Source organism: Brachycentrus maculatus, unplaced genomic scaffold, assembly GCF_059751285.1.
Source record: "Brachycentrus maculatus isolate JH-2025_06_01 unplaced genomic scaffold, ASM5975128v1 h1tg000031l, whole genome shotgun sequence".
Lineage (NCBI taxonomy): Eukaryota > Metazoa > Arthropoda > Insecta > Trichoptera > Brachycentridae > Brachycentrus > Brachycentrus maculatus.
Genome location: NW_028280785.1, coordinates 1,225,001 through 1,240,797, shown reverse-complemented (window position 1 = coordinate 1,240,797; position 15,797 = coordinate 1,225,001). Strand labels below are relative to the sequence as shown.

Here is a 15,797-nt window from a genome sequence, read left to right as displayed (position 1 = left end):
TATATTAGTATGTGAGATCCGAATCCCGGATTATAATCACACACATGAGAAACGCCAGAAAATACCATTTTCATTTTTATTATTAAGCTTATAATTTGACCAGATAATTTATTTACAACATTTTGAGTGTGTCCAAATACTTGTTCACAAAATCTGGATTATCTCCAATTACAGGAGTTATTTTCATATTATTTTTTGACATCTCATCAAAGATGAAGAAGAATATGGAAGTCTGGGCATTTACGGGGCTTACGACCGTCATAGGCTGGTTTGAGTGATCACTTTACACACGTGTAACATTCACCAATTCTACCCATTATTGACAACCACACCACTCAAATTCCTGCCCAGACTTCCATATTCTTCTTCATCTTTGATGAGATGTCAAAAAATAATATGAAAATAACTCCTGTAATTGGAGATAATCCAGATTTTGTGAACAAGTATTTGGACACACTCAAAATGTTGTTAATGAAATATTGTGAAAATGGCAAATATAAACATATAATCCACAGTGAACCCCCCTATAACGTTTACATAGGTACCGCGCTATCCGATAGAACGTTATAGGGAGTAAATGTTTTCAAATTGTATTTTAATTGGAGTATGACTCATTTCTGTCATTTTTACTGGTTAAAATATAAAAATACAATTTAAATCATTAAATTCTTTTATCCACTTATGAGATTGAGGCAAGGCAGATACATCTAAAACAAAATCTCGACTTCCAACTTCCGAGAAGAAGACTCTCCGATCCATAACGGAAACACATTGCGAGACCGAGTAAGAAACACCGATATCCGGAGCATGTATAAGACGGAAGATATCGTGAGGTGGGGACGACAACGAAGGCGATACTGGAATGAGCAGGAACAGATCCTTACGATCTACAAAAAGAAGAAGAAGAAAAAGGAATCTCTTTAACGTTCCCTCCGATAACGCGGTACCTACCTCAACGTTATAGGGAAGCTTACTGTACTACTATTGTAAGTACAAACACAACAAAGATTATATTGTAAATTAATATAGTACAGTATATTAAATTAAATTTATGTTTAATAATTATTGGTGATAAAGGTTAATCGAGAGAATAAATTAAAAGGTTTGCATCAAATTCTAAGAACAATTAAAAAATATTATTTCTTTTACTTGTAACATATCGCTCACTCCTTTCAACAACGTCATATATCACAAAACCTTATTTTTAATGAGATTGTTATTAAAAATATAATACAATGTTTAAAAATATATATCAAGCCATTTATTGAACTTTTTACTGTAGAACAGATCTTTTTAGGTAAAACCTGATTGTTTTTTCTCCTTTTGAAGAATATTTAGTATGTTTAAAAAATAATTAAACAAAACCTTTTTTTCAAAATGCAAAAACTGCCCTGTAGCGGGTAAATATTAAGCAAAAAATATGCCGCTTTTGCTGGGATATAATACATTTTCTGGGCATTCTAAAAACAAACAGACCTAAAAATTGACGATTTTTGATATATGACGTTGTTGAAAGGAGTGAGTGATATGTGCAATATAACTCGTAGGGTAATAAATTTTGCTGACGTCGGTCGTCAGCCCATATGATGGTACCTGCTTTGCAGGTTTAATCGTCAACAAAAAGTGCAAAGGTCACAATAATTTTAAAGAACGTCATTTTAATTTAAATGTGCATCACTATAATTGATATAACGCTGTTGACATTCTATAGACTGATGTTTTTATAATGGAATTGTGTGAATGAGGGTCGGGTTTCTAAACAATTTGTCCAAATTAATTAAGTAACACTCTATAATTTGTTAGCTCTCGCAAATCTTAACAGAGTGATGAAAATGAATCATTAATTTTACCTACTATTACTACTACTACTACTACTACTGATATCACGCCGTTTCCCTCGCAGGAGTAGGCAGAGAAAATGGAACGCCAAACTCTTCTGTTCTGACATTGCACTCCTCGCTTCCTTCACATCCATACATCTAGTCATACATGCCCTCCGATTACGCAGACTTTTGACACCACGAGATTTTAGGTTCTGATTGATCTGATCGTTCCAAATCTTTTTCGGCCGTCCTCATTTTGTTCTCCCGCTTACATTTGCCAAATATATTTTCTTTGTCATATCCATACCACCTTAAAGAACTCTACCTTATCTTTTCAATTAACCCTTGTTCAGCCTCACATATCATATATGTTAGTTTTTAATTCTGTCGTACAATGATTTTCCACACGATCATCTGAGGTATTAAATTATTATTATTATTATAATTAAGAGTTGAAATTGATATCCACATCCCTCTGATTATCTTAAATCAGGATGATGACAACATATATAACAACATATATAATAATCAAAAATACTCACACACTTAAATTGACGCACTCATAATGTTGTAAAAATAACTGGTGAAAATAAACGCTGCATAAAATAGAAAATCATGTTTGCAGACGTTTTCCGGTATGTAAAAATAATCCGGAGCTCGGATCTTGCAAACATCCAAATAAAAGGATCTCTACTAAAAAAGCTTTCTCAATCCAATATAGATGGCTGTTGTGAACTCATGTGTACTGTGACATAAGATTAATGATACATGTAGGAGTTCCAAATATTTTAGTTGTGTAATTGTCAATCATGGGTAGAATTGGTGCGTGTTGCATGAGTGTGAAATGATAATTTTACCAGCTTACAACAGGTCATAAGCTCTATTAATACTCAGACTTCCATATTATTCTTCATTTATGTTAAGATATCAAAAAACATGTTCCTTGTCTGAATTTTAAACGGATGACTTAACTCAAACCCATATGAAATACATGTAAAAAGTGGAAACAACAAATTACAGATAAATTAAGCATATTTATTAGTTCCAAGGTACTTACAGAAAAATACGCATAAAAAAATACTTTATGGAAGTTTACTTTAACAAAAATATCAACTATCACAGATCCACTTCAAGTATTTCTATATATGTAGGTATAATTAATTTTCCATAATTCCACTAGATTTTCACAAATAAAATAATACTTTTGACAATAAGTGTGTGTTATGATTTGAGCAAAACATCACTGGGAAATTCAACGGTCCATTAATTACTCCGGTAAAAGGACGTCAAAAGGAGTATTATTATAGAGTACATTGATCTCCTTAGTAACAGCAGTTTCAAATTCTTTCAAAACAGGGGGTATGAAATCGTCCCTTAAAATATCCCAATTATCAGTCAGTAATTGATTGACGGTGTCACCTGAAAAATTAACGAAAATTTAACTGTGCGATTTTTTAATGATGACTTCTCTGACCCTTATTTGTCCCGGATAGTTCTTAGGGCATTGTTTTGGAGTGAAGGTGAAATGATCAGGCCTGTACTCTTGATTCTTCAATTTATTGTATATACACAGAACATTGATATCTCAGAAAGATAATGTAAATAAATAAAGAAACTCATGGTGAATGACATTACTGACATTACTGCCATTCATTTATCATAATTAAAGTCTTTTCATATATCATGTATCAAATTATTTTAAATATAATATACATGACATATGGGATCAAAAGTTGAGCAAACACTGTAGTCACAAAAAACGCGCTTAGAGTGTCAGAAAAGAAGACTCTAAGAAGCATATCTGGCAAGAGTCTACGAGACAGAATGAAGAACACTAGGATAAGGGAAATATGCGAGATCGAAGATGTCGTTAGGTGGGGAAGGCAACGAAGGAGACAATAGTATGCTCCTGTGAAGAGAATGGGACCATCCAGACTCCCCCACATTGCACTGTACGGCCAACCCCAACATCCGGGCAGACCAAAAAGATGTATCGACAGCTGGGAATCGTAACGCAGGAGGCTTTTCCTTATTAAAATAAAAATTATAAACCAAGCAGATAAAGAAGATTTTATGTTTTAAAATTATATATATTTATTGTTTTATGTTAACAGTTTGTATTAACATATTCAAGGATATTAAATGAAAATTTTATTTTAGAGATCCACCAAGCCACATTACGTGTCTTGTCGATTGACTTCTCTTTTTGTTGATTTTATTTTTATCTGATTTGTAAAAAAATAACAACAAGAACATAACATACAAAATTAATAAATTGTCAATTTTATAAATTATAAATCAATTTTTGTTGTACACATACAAAGGTCTATACAACTTTATATACCATATGTATACTCGTTATTGATATTCTTTAGTGAGACTTTTAATTATAATAAATACTTGTTGAACATACATAAAGTTGTAATAAACTTGTAAATTGTATATGTACGCGTTATTGATTTTGATTGGGGGAGACATCATTGAAATCCATTTAGAAACAATAATTACATTCCAAAATATTCAAAGACATTGATTTTTATTTTATGGATACTCACCAAACTCTTCACGTGGTTACATTTATTACAAACCCTTCCCTTGGGAATCAAACCCAAAGACCCGTGACCTCCAGCTAAATTATATAATTTCTTGAATGTTTTTCGCAGATACTTTGTGGCACATTTGTTAAACTTTATAAAATAAAACAACTTTGTTTTAACAACTTTCGGATTGCGTGGAAGTTTTTGGTATCGTAAGGGAAAGGTAATTAACAATGAGTATTTTAATGTTTTAGAATTTAGTATATAAACCCTGATTATGACATGGTTCTTTTCGAAACTGGTTGGAAAAAGTGTACCAATAAAAAGTGGTTAAAACAAAGTTTGTTTTGTTTTATGCATTTTTGATTATATAACTTATATTTGAAGCACTACCTTCATTTATTTATTTCATTTTATAATTAAAATGTAACTTTGTTTTAAAATCACTTTAAACTAGTCACTATATAGTGATTTTAAAACAAAGTAACATTTAAATTATAAAATTAGATAACATTTATGTATTGTAATGTAATTTTACCTAGTACTTTGTTTCCACCAAAAAGGTTTTCCATATTGAAGTGGGCTTTTCCGAAATCGCACTTTAAGTTTTCACTTGGTATATGTGGATATAAAATGTCATCACTTTTCTTTCTTAATATAAAATTGTATTCTGATGTACAGTTTGTTTCACCTGAAAAAAAAAGAATTTTTGTTTTGTTTTAACATATAATACATGTAGGGAACAGGAATCCAATTGCTATATTTAAAAAAAAACTCCTATTTGAGGATTAATGTATCTAAATAATGTAATGTAATGTTTATTATTGTTAATGTAACTATTGTTTGTTATTTCTTTTTTTTATATGTAAGCTGTACAATTCCCGAATAAATAAAATAAAAAAATAAAAAATAAATATCGTGTAATGAAGGACTAATTTTTGTGAATTCAAATATAGATCAGGTGTTTTGTATTACTTTCTTGAACCATATTAGATGGTAGACAGGTACCAGGAGAATCCATAGTCTATCTAGTCCTGTTCCGTATACGATATTTCTTTTTGTAATAATGGTTTTAACCAAAATTATGTATAATCGATATGTTAGGGATGATAATCGCTTAAACCAGCCTGTGACGGTCGTAAGCCAGAAAATGACCAGACTTCCACATTATTTTTCATCTATCTTGAGACGTCAAAAAATATTTTTTTGACATGACATGGACCACTCATATGTGCAATATAACTCTAACGTAATAAATTCTGCTGACGTCGTTAGCCTAGATGATGGTACCTGCTTTACGGGTTAAATCATCAACAAGAAATGCAAGTGTTACTATAATTTAAAAGAACGTCATTATAATTGAAATGTGCGTCAATATAATTTATAAAACGCTGTTTAAATTTGATAGATAAATCCATCATCTCTCTTGTCCAGTTCCGTATAATATATTTATATTAGATAACAATATAAATCAATAAAAAAATATTTATACGTTAAACATATATTATATAATCGATATGTTACGGATGGTAAAAATGCGTACCTTTACAATAAGTATGCTTTCTGAGGAAGGGGTTATGCTACATTGCAAAATAAAATGCGTTAGAAAAAAATATTTTATTTCATTATGTACGAGTTCATAAGATCTGTGTCACGCCATACTTTGATTTTCCTGATCTTTATATACCTTAAACTAGTAATTAAAGAATTATCGACTAATCCCATTTTTGTAATATTGTACATATTTCAAAAACAAGTTTGCGTGTCGCGGTATCTTTAATCTTACCTGCAGTATTTATTTACATTAATAAAATAAAAATAATTATTTGTATGATTAATGGTTACATTAATATATTCATCTATGATTCAGAATGACAGCAATGTGAATATGTATACAATTTTCAATTATATACATTGTTGCTTTGAATAAGTAAATATTAATATATTAAAATACATATATATATATTTATATATATATATATATTTATATATATATATATATATATATATATATATATATATATATATATATATATATATATATATATATATATATATATATATATATATATATATATATATATATATATATATATATATATATATATATATATATATATATATATATATATATATATATATATATATATATATATATATATATAAATAAATATGTATATATATATATATATATATATATGTATAAATATATATATATATAAATATATATTTATATATATATATATATATATATATATATATATATATATATATATATATATATATATATATATATATATATATATATATATATATATATATATATATATATATATATATATATATATATATATATATTATATATATATATATATATATATATATATATATATATATATATATATATATATATATATATATATATATATATATATATATATATACACATAAATATAAATATAGTTTATAAAATTACACTTTGAATCGGACGATAGAGCACGTAAAGTAAGTAATAAAGATACACATACATAAAATTAAAATGAGGCTTATTTGAGTCTCTTTTTCGGAGAGGCTCAGCGCAACTAAAATTATAAGATTGTATTTAGTAGAAATGAAATTATTCAGTTATTATTCAGACCTACATGATGGAAGTTTAGCTACCGAAACTACTAGTCTTTAATAAAACTCAAGTGGTATAAATACAAGTGTTTTCTTTAATCATTAGAAATGAAATAATATGGAAATTGTATTAAGTTGTATACAAATGTAACTACATATATTAAACACATATCAGAATTAAATTCAAAATCAATTTTTTAGAGCTTTTCTTTCCGTAAAAATTTATACTTTGTTAACGAAAATAAATATTTTATAAAGATGTAAGACTAAACAAGCGTTTTAATTGAAAGATTTTAGACTTTTCAATGAAGTAAGAGTTAAGATTAAAAGATTTGTAACTAAGAAGTAAGAAGTAAGAGGCATTTTAAAATTATGTTTAAAAGTAATGAAGACTTATAGTATGAGACAAAACTTACTCATTTTCACAGTAAAGTTTCCACTTCCCTTGAGAGGTATCATCAGCAGACTTCCATTCATGGTGTACTTCCCTTTTATGGTTAGTAAAATTGTAAACAAAGTGGTTATATGTTGTTTGTGTAACACTATTCTGTGAAAACAAAACAGAAGAATTAGTAAAGGACTCATAAAATTTTATTTATTAAAGAAAATGTGTATTATTTACAAGAATATTTAAATTTCACACTATTTTTGTGAGCCTAAGCGGCTCATTATTAGAAATAGGTATCAAATTGTGGCAGAGTGGATTCGAACAGAAAAACTCACGACTTAAGAGTACGCGATACTATACTAACCACGGGACCACAACCCTACACAATAATAACTAACATATTTTGAATAATTCTTAGAAGAAGCGAACAATGAGTATAACACATTTTGTGCTAAAACAGAATTTTATTAACATATTTCGTTTTGCGTTAAAATTTTGTAGCTTCATAATATACGGTGTTTGAAAATGATGTAGAGTGCATCGAAACACATTTCGTAAAATATTTTTTAAAGAAAAAGTGCTATCTACCAAGTAAAACTTAAATTAAAACTGAAAAATTCCAATTTAATATGAATTGTGTTTCCAATTTAATATATTGAATAATATATTTAACTAACTTCCCCTGCAGAGAAACGGCATGATGGTTAGATAGTTTTTTAGTTAGTTAGTATAAAATACGCGTGTATTGGAGTGCAACGTTACGTCTAAATTTCAAAGCAATCGGTGATTAGGAAATTCATGATGTTGAAAAAAACTAACTAACTAACTAACCATCACTTCGCTTCCCCGCAAGGGTAGGCAGAGAGAATAGAACGCCACACAACTCTGTCTTTGCAAACATTCTTCGCCTCTTCCACGTTCATGCATTTCCTCATACATACATAAATTTGTTTTACCGTTCTTTCTTCACTCATTCGTTCTACATGTCCAAACCATCTTTTTGTTTGTTTATCATGATGTTGCACACACGAAAATGAACATTTTTATTTAGAAAGATATGAGTTTTGATATTATAAATTTGTACTAACTTGATTCTATGGAGTTTCAATGTTCCCATTCCAAATGCTGTAGTATTCTTGAGAGTTATTCCCAGTCCTGTTCCCTTACCTATATCAATCTTTCCCAGGTGAAGTGGGTCTAAAGGACCCATTCCTATTTCAGGAATTCCCTTGGAAATAGAAGGCAGAATGCTCTTTCCAACTTTTAATACACATTCGTCCAAATTAGGATCAGAACGATGACAAAATTTGAAATATGGAGCTGGAATGAATAAATATATTTTACAATTAATATCACTAAGAGGAGTTTTATTTTTAAATTGAATTTGATTAGTTAATTAAAACTTTTAATTTATAAAATCTATTTTGGCATGTAATTCAATGCATTCAGTATCATTTTGTTGAATGGATCGAAATACGTGACACAATAAATTTTAAGAAATAATGGTAACTATCCAGTAAATTTTCAATTTAAACCTGTTAAATATAATCACCAAGTAACTACCGAACCAATTATTGTAATTTTGTGTGTTAAAAATCTTATATTTTTATAAAACAACTAGTTTAATTTGTATGTACATATTTGTGGGGATATATGTTATAAAGCCATAAACTTCCAAACAACGAGAAATTTGGTCATATTATTTTTTGACATCTCATCAAAGATGAAGAAGAACATGGAATTCTGCGCATTTACGGGGCTGACTACGTAAGTGCCCAGACTTCCATATTCTTCTTCATCTTTGATGAGATGTCAAAAAATAATATGAAAATAACTCCTGTAATTGGAGATAATCCAGATTTTGTGAAGTATTTGGACACACTCAAAATGTTGTAGAAAAAATATGGTAGTGAGAGTTATATGGTGTGCCATAGGAAATCTCTTAAAAATTGCTTGGAAATAAAAACACAAGTGTTAATAATTCATAGAATACGAAAAGCATGGGAGTCAAGTTAAAGAGGAGAGGAATATCAATGATAATAAAATAAGGAATGATATGATGGACAGTAAGCATAAATTCAAAAACTTCATTACTGTCTAATAGGTGCATTTATTAAATGAAATGGTAATTAACTCAAAGGTCTGTTAGCTTATAAAGAAATATAATTAAATAAAAAATATGTAAAATGTCGAAGAATAGAAAAATCTTTTCTAAAGAAGAGCGAAGCATCATACTATGATCAGAAAGGTAAACAAAGTCCTCTTTCAACAACCCTTAAAAGATTTTTTTATTTTCTATTAAATTTTACATTTTAAATTTCACCCTTTAAAAAATGTTAAACGTATAAAAAATATTTATATTTCTTCAACATTATCAAATACTGTAGGTACGTAAAAGTTACAATACATTTAGACACAATCCATAACTATTATAATAAATCCACAATTGAGAATATGACAATGACTAAAGCCTCCCATCCTTTGGTCTATATATTTCTACGGATCCAAAATAAGAAATACCTCATTCCAATACCTTATTCTTCATTTTATTTTTTTACATTTCATCAAAGATGAAGAGAAGAATATGGAAGTCTGGGCATTTACGGGGCTGACGACCGTCATAGGCTGGTTTAAGTGATCACTTTACACACGTGTAACATTCACCAATTCTACCCATTATTGACATCCACACTACTCAAATTCTTGGAATTTACATCTCACCAATAGATGTCTCTAGTGAAGTTCTAGTGATTCAAGAACAACTCTGAATTGATTTATAAATATAAAACTTCCAAGAATTTGAGTAATGTGGATGTCAATAATGGGTAGAATTGGTGAATGTTACACGTGTGTAAAGTGATCACTTAAACCAGCCTATGACGGTCGTCAGCCTGATGCTCAATGCCAATGCCCAGACTTCCATATTCTTCTATTCATCTTTGATGAAATGTAAAAAAATAATATAAAAATAACTCCTGTAATTGGAGATTTTGTGAACAAGTATTTGGACACACTCAAAATGTTGTACCTTATTCTTCAATGGACAAACAGTAGCACAAAAATTTTTGGCGTTATTTAGATTTAAGTTTTTTACTGACATTTCTTGGTGAAACTGGATTTTTTATAATAAAATAACAACCATAAAGTTTTTTGCACATATATTTTATTTGGCCGGTAACCGAGTTTCATCGTGACGACGAAATCTGGCCACTGGTCAAATAAAATATAGGGAGAAAAAACAGTATTGTTGTTATTATATTATATGAGTTATAAAGTATTCAATATCCGAATTTAAATACATCGAAACACGTGTAACAAATAATATAAAAAAAAGTAATCTTTGGCAAGTAAAAACCAAATAGAAAATTTTAAGAAATTACCATAAAATGACATCCGAATAAATTAATGAAACACTCTGTAGCAGAGGTTTCCAACCCCGCGCCCGATTCGTATGTGCCCACCACTATTCGACAGACACAAAAAAAATCATAAAAATTAATTAAAAAAATATTTTATTTGTAAGTTTTAATTTTTTTGAGTCCCTGGGGTAAATACCCTAGGGACTCAAAAAAAGTCTCTAGGGTAAAGTCCCTAGGGTAAAATACCTTCAATGTTTGCGATATCCTATGTTTGAGTGGTTTCTTTGCTGACAGTACGTTAAAATAAGTCGATTAAAAATACATAGGTCTTTTTACCAATATTTCATAATATTCTCTGGAGTTCAAAAAGGCTGGAAACCCTTGCTTTATAGTGTATAAATTAATTAATGAAATCGCAGTGTCGTCAGTGCGCAAAGATGAGTATGCAAATCGTTAGTACTTACGGAGGTAATATTCACTATTCACGAAATGGATGCATAATCCCAACACTAGAACACATTTAGAGACTAGACTTCTCATATTGTTTCAATTGTGGGAGCTTCTCTTACTTAAAATCCAATACGTATTACAAATTGTCCCTAGTATACAATAGCTTTTATAGTATCCTGGGAAATAAAAAAGAATAACTTAGAATTTTAAATAGTGCATTTATATGAAAATTGTCGTATATATAATTATTAAACAGTATGCATCGCGTGTAAATTGATTCCTTTTTTACAATTGATGTACTGTATGCAGATAATAATGTCGTATCTTTAATCATAAAGAATTATGATAATATAAATGAACTTAATGAGTGTATTTCCTATTAAAATGATTAATTCATTAATTAACATAATTTGCTATTGTAAGAACATATTTCTTTTTAAATCCAAATGAAATACAATTGTTGAACAAAGTTACATGCAAGTTTATGTACCACATTATGACCAACTATGAAAATAATAAAATTTAAACAATGTTTATATGTATATATATATACAGATGAGCATACATATATATTACATAGTTCGGATAAGGAAAAATCCGAATTAATAATTTTTGCTTCAAGCCAGCAGTCATTTTTGAATCTGTCAAATCGCGAATACTGCGAATGTTGCTCATGATGACGCAATTCCTATATATACATATATATATATATATATATATATATATATATATATATATATATATATATATATATATATATATATATATATATATATATATATATATATATATATATATATATATATATATATATATATATATATATATATATATATCTATATATATATATATATATATATATATATATATATATATATATAAATATATATGTATATATGTATATATATGTATAAATGTATATATATGTATATGTATATATATATGTATATACATATATATATATATATATATATATATATATATATATATATATATATATATATATATATATATATATATATATATATATATATATATATATATATATATATATATATATATATATATATATATATATATATATATATATACGTACATTTATTAAAACATGTTTTTCTTACTGATACTTTGTGACAAAATGTATAAAATTTATAAAAATTAACGAGATACTAACTTTGTTTTAAACGTCTTTTGTTATGGTTCTATTTTTCCAGCAGCTTCTGACAAATTGTTTGCCTTGTTTTTTTAAGTATGGGTAGGTACTAGTTGGAACCGGTTATATTGAATGTACCAAAATAAAAATCCTCAAAAAAACATGGTAAGTAATTATCATTTAATTTAATTTTTAAGTAAAAAAATGTATTAATCAAATAACTCGAGTTGGTTAATTCAAATCACGGAAGCAGCATAGTGCAGATGACAAAGGACAATATATTACACATCGTACGTCTTACTAATTAGTGTCTCATTGTAATTTTGTAGATATGTGATAATGTGTTAATCTTATATTCCATATTAATTAGTTAGTAGTCACGCGAGAATATTTTCTATTTCTCGTAATATATCAATTATATCTTAGTTTTCCGGGAAACAGTGCACAAATTGGCAAATATGGCATTTGCATAATTTTCAATTTTACTTGATAATTCTAATTTTTTCTTACACTAAAACCATATTTCGGAAAGACTTTATTCTAATAAAAAATGCAATTATTCCCTTTTTTGTACGATATCTCATACCAACGTAATTATTTGAATATAATTAAATATCTACACTAATAAAAATGCTAAAGTTCATTTGTTAAAAAGCTTAAGTTTCCTAAAATTATTCACCGATTATTTTGATACAACATTTTGAGTGTGGCCAAATACTTGTTCACAAAAATATGAAAATAACTCATGTAATTGGAGATAATCTAGATTTTGTGAACAAGTATTTGGACACACTCAAAATGTTGTAAATAAATTGTCTGGTCAAATTATAAGCTTAAATAATAAAAATGAAAATGGTATTTTCTGGCGTTTCTCATGTGTGTGATTATAATCCAGGATTCGGATCTCACATACTAATATAAGAGTTTTTGCTTAATAAAAAGCTTCTTTACATCTCACCAATAGATGTCTCTAGTGAAGTTCTAGTGATTCAAGAACAAGGTTTCTAAATTGGTTCATATATACAGAACTTCCAAGAATTTGAGTAGTGTGGTTGTCAATAATGGGTAGAATTGGTGAATGTTACACGTGTGTAAAGTGATCACTTAAACCAGCCTATGACGGTCGTCAGCCCCGTAAATGCCCAGACTTCCATATTCTTCTTCATCTTTGATGAGATGTCAAAAATAATATGATTATTTTGATATTTTTATTCACTTTGGTGTTTGTTAATTTTTTTCAGCAGCTTTTTTTACTGCAATGGCTGCACTATCTATGGAACGTAACACACACGCATTACTACACATTGCTCATGCCGACTACAGTGATTCTTAATAGCTGCAAAATATTGTAATTTTTATGTATAGGGTCTTTGATTAGAGCTTTCTATCTTTAAATTTAAATAAGACATTGTGGGTATGAGATATCATAAAGTTTGTTTATTTGTTTGAAAGGCCCATTAATAGCAATATGTAATAAAATATAATATCGTTCAAATGTCCGACGCGGCTTCTATGGGTGGCGTGTATCAGAAATGTCCAATTTTACATGACTCTGGCGCGTAAATCAGGCTGAATTTCACCGATAGTATGAGCAATTTTGGATTTGAGGGTCACTGTGGTTTGTGGCTTATTCGCATAGACCTGCGACTTAAGGAAACCCCACAAGAAAAGTCTAACGGGGTCAAATAGCACGATCTCGGTGGCCAGTTCACATAGCCTCCACGTGAGATAACAATGCCTCGAATCGCTCGTGCAGAATGTCCCATGTGGCAGGAGCTGTGTGGCACGCAGAGCCATCCTGTTGAAACCACATATCGTTGGCGTCCATATCATCCAATTCGGGCAAAAAGAGGTTGGTAATCATCGCAAAATTCGGCAAGTTGTGGTCTGCGTAAGGCCGAGTTCTTGTGTGCGACGCGAAATCGGCTGCCTCGGATTCTCCTGCACACTCTCACGGACAGCGACGATGTTTTTGGCAGATTTTAGTCTCTCAGTGTTTCATTGACATACAGGTATAATAAATCCCTTACCGCACCCCAATGGTGCATAGGGCACTGCTTCATATGAACGCAGTGTTATCTCGATCGATTACACATAAAGGAAAGGTGATCAGCCCTCCACTTCAGGTACCAGTCGAGTGTAATATTGAATAAATATTAGAGTGAAAAAATCACTTATATTTATTAAACCCCCCTGGGAATCGAACCCGGGACCTCCAGAACGGTAGGCGAGCATGCTGACCATTACACTACGGAGGCGGACTAAAACAGGTATAGGTATGGGTTGATTAATTATTAAACCAGTGGACTAAAATTTATCCACCAAACTGCGAATAGTTCTCTCAGCCAGGACGCTTATGGCGACCTTAAAACGGGCGAAGCACGCGGAACGTTGCCCAAACAGAACACTTATATTGATAAAAACAATTTTATCATTTGCACGTGTTGTTGAACGCTATATCCATCCATGATAATTTGCCATAAAAGACTGAATAAATGACAATCGATTTGACAAATGAAGCATCAACAATATGGCTGCTATCAACTTTGAATTATATTTTCCTTATTTTCTATTATACCAATCTGAGTCACAGCAACACGTGGCCGCGTATATTACATTTCGTTAGTTCAAAGTTTAAATGCTTAAACTGTAACTACTTACTTATTTTTAATATATTTTATTTGGGAAAATACAAAGACACAATGCCTAACAGGTGTTGCGTATGTAAGAATGACTGTTTTTAATCAAAGGTTAATTTAATGAATTTAAGGAAAAAAACATCAATTGTCAACATTTTATTAAATTCAAATTAGACAGTTATTTTTAGAGAAAGTATTTTGACTGCTTTTTATAAAAAAATTATAAAAAACACCTTTTTTGTATAGCTCTTAAAAGTATGACAAATATAATTTCTGTTTTAACCATTCATTGTACCTTTTAAAATATGATATGAAATAATCATTCTCAAATAAAATATAAGATGAGAAAGCTATATTCTGTTGTTTTATTATATAAAACACAGTTTTAGCAAGATATTTAAGTACAAACTATATCAGTTTCTATGTTTGTGTTTTATAAACATCTCTATTTTCTACATTGTCTATAACGCTGCTGGCCACTGTCTCTCTCTGTGGATTGGTCTGCTGCAACAGATGACTTTTCCTTCGCCATTCTTGTCTATTTCCCGAAACCTTCTTCAGCTCCTCATACGTCGAGCAGCCCATGTCTTCGTATAAGTCGCTTAGGTATTCGCGGCGTGGGTGTCCTCGGGCGTTTATTCCCTCGATCGTCCCCTCTATTGTTTTGTGCAGGAAACCCTCTTGTCTTAGCACGTGGCCGATCCATTCGGCGCGTCTCTTGGAGATAGTCGCGAGTAGGCGACCACTGTACTGTTATTTAAATACATAACATATTTTGGCATAAGATTACTACAGATATCGCTCACTCCTTTCAAGAACGTCATAAAAC

At 29.5% G+C, this 15,797-nt stretch overlaps 1 protein-coding gene across 1 annotated transcript; it reads right to left on the bottom strand.

Moving 5' to 3' along the window:
- Nucleotides 1–2,837: 2,837 nt before the first annotated feature.
- Nucleotides 2,838–11,316, bottom strand: LOC148312839 (circadian clock-controlled protein daywake-like). The gene is made up of 5 exons (XM_088272708.1): nt 11,191–11,316; nt 8,456–8,687; nt 7,396–7,526; nt 4,899–5,051; nt 2,838–3,242 (listed from the first exon to the last, which is right to left on the bottom strand). The coding sequence occupies exons 1-5, from the start codon at nt 11,264–11,266 to the stop codon at nt 3,091–3,093; spliced, it is 744 nt and encodes a 247-aa protein (XP_088128834.1). The 5' UTR covers nt 11,267–11,316; the 3' UTR covers nt 2,838–3,090.
- Nucleotides 11,317–15,797: the final 4,481 nt, after the last annotated feature.

What these genes read in the sequence shown, in the direction of transcription:
- LOC148312839 (XM_088272708.1), bottom strand. Translation starts at nt 11,266, where the DNA reads ATGAGAAGTCTAGTCTCTAAATGTGTTCTAGTGTTGGGATTATGCATC. An exon ending in TTGAAACTCCATAGAATCAA is followed by an intron (nt 7,527 to 8,455) that starts GTTAGTACAAAT and finishes TTGTTTTCACAG; the next exon opens with AATAGTGTTACACAAACAAC. An exon ending in AAACTTTACTGTGAAAATGA is followed by an intron (nt 5,052 to 7,395) that starts GTAAGTTTTGTC and finishes TTTTTTTTTCAG; the next exon opens with GTGAAACAAACTGTACATCA.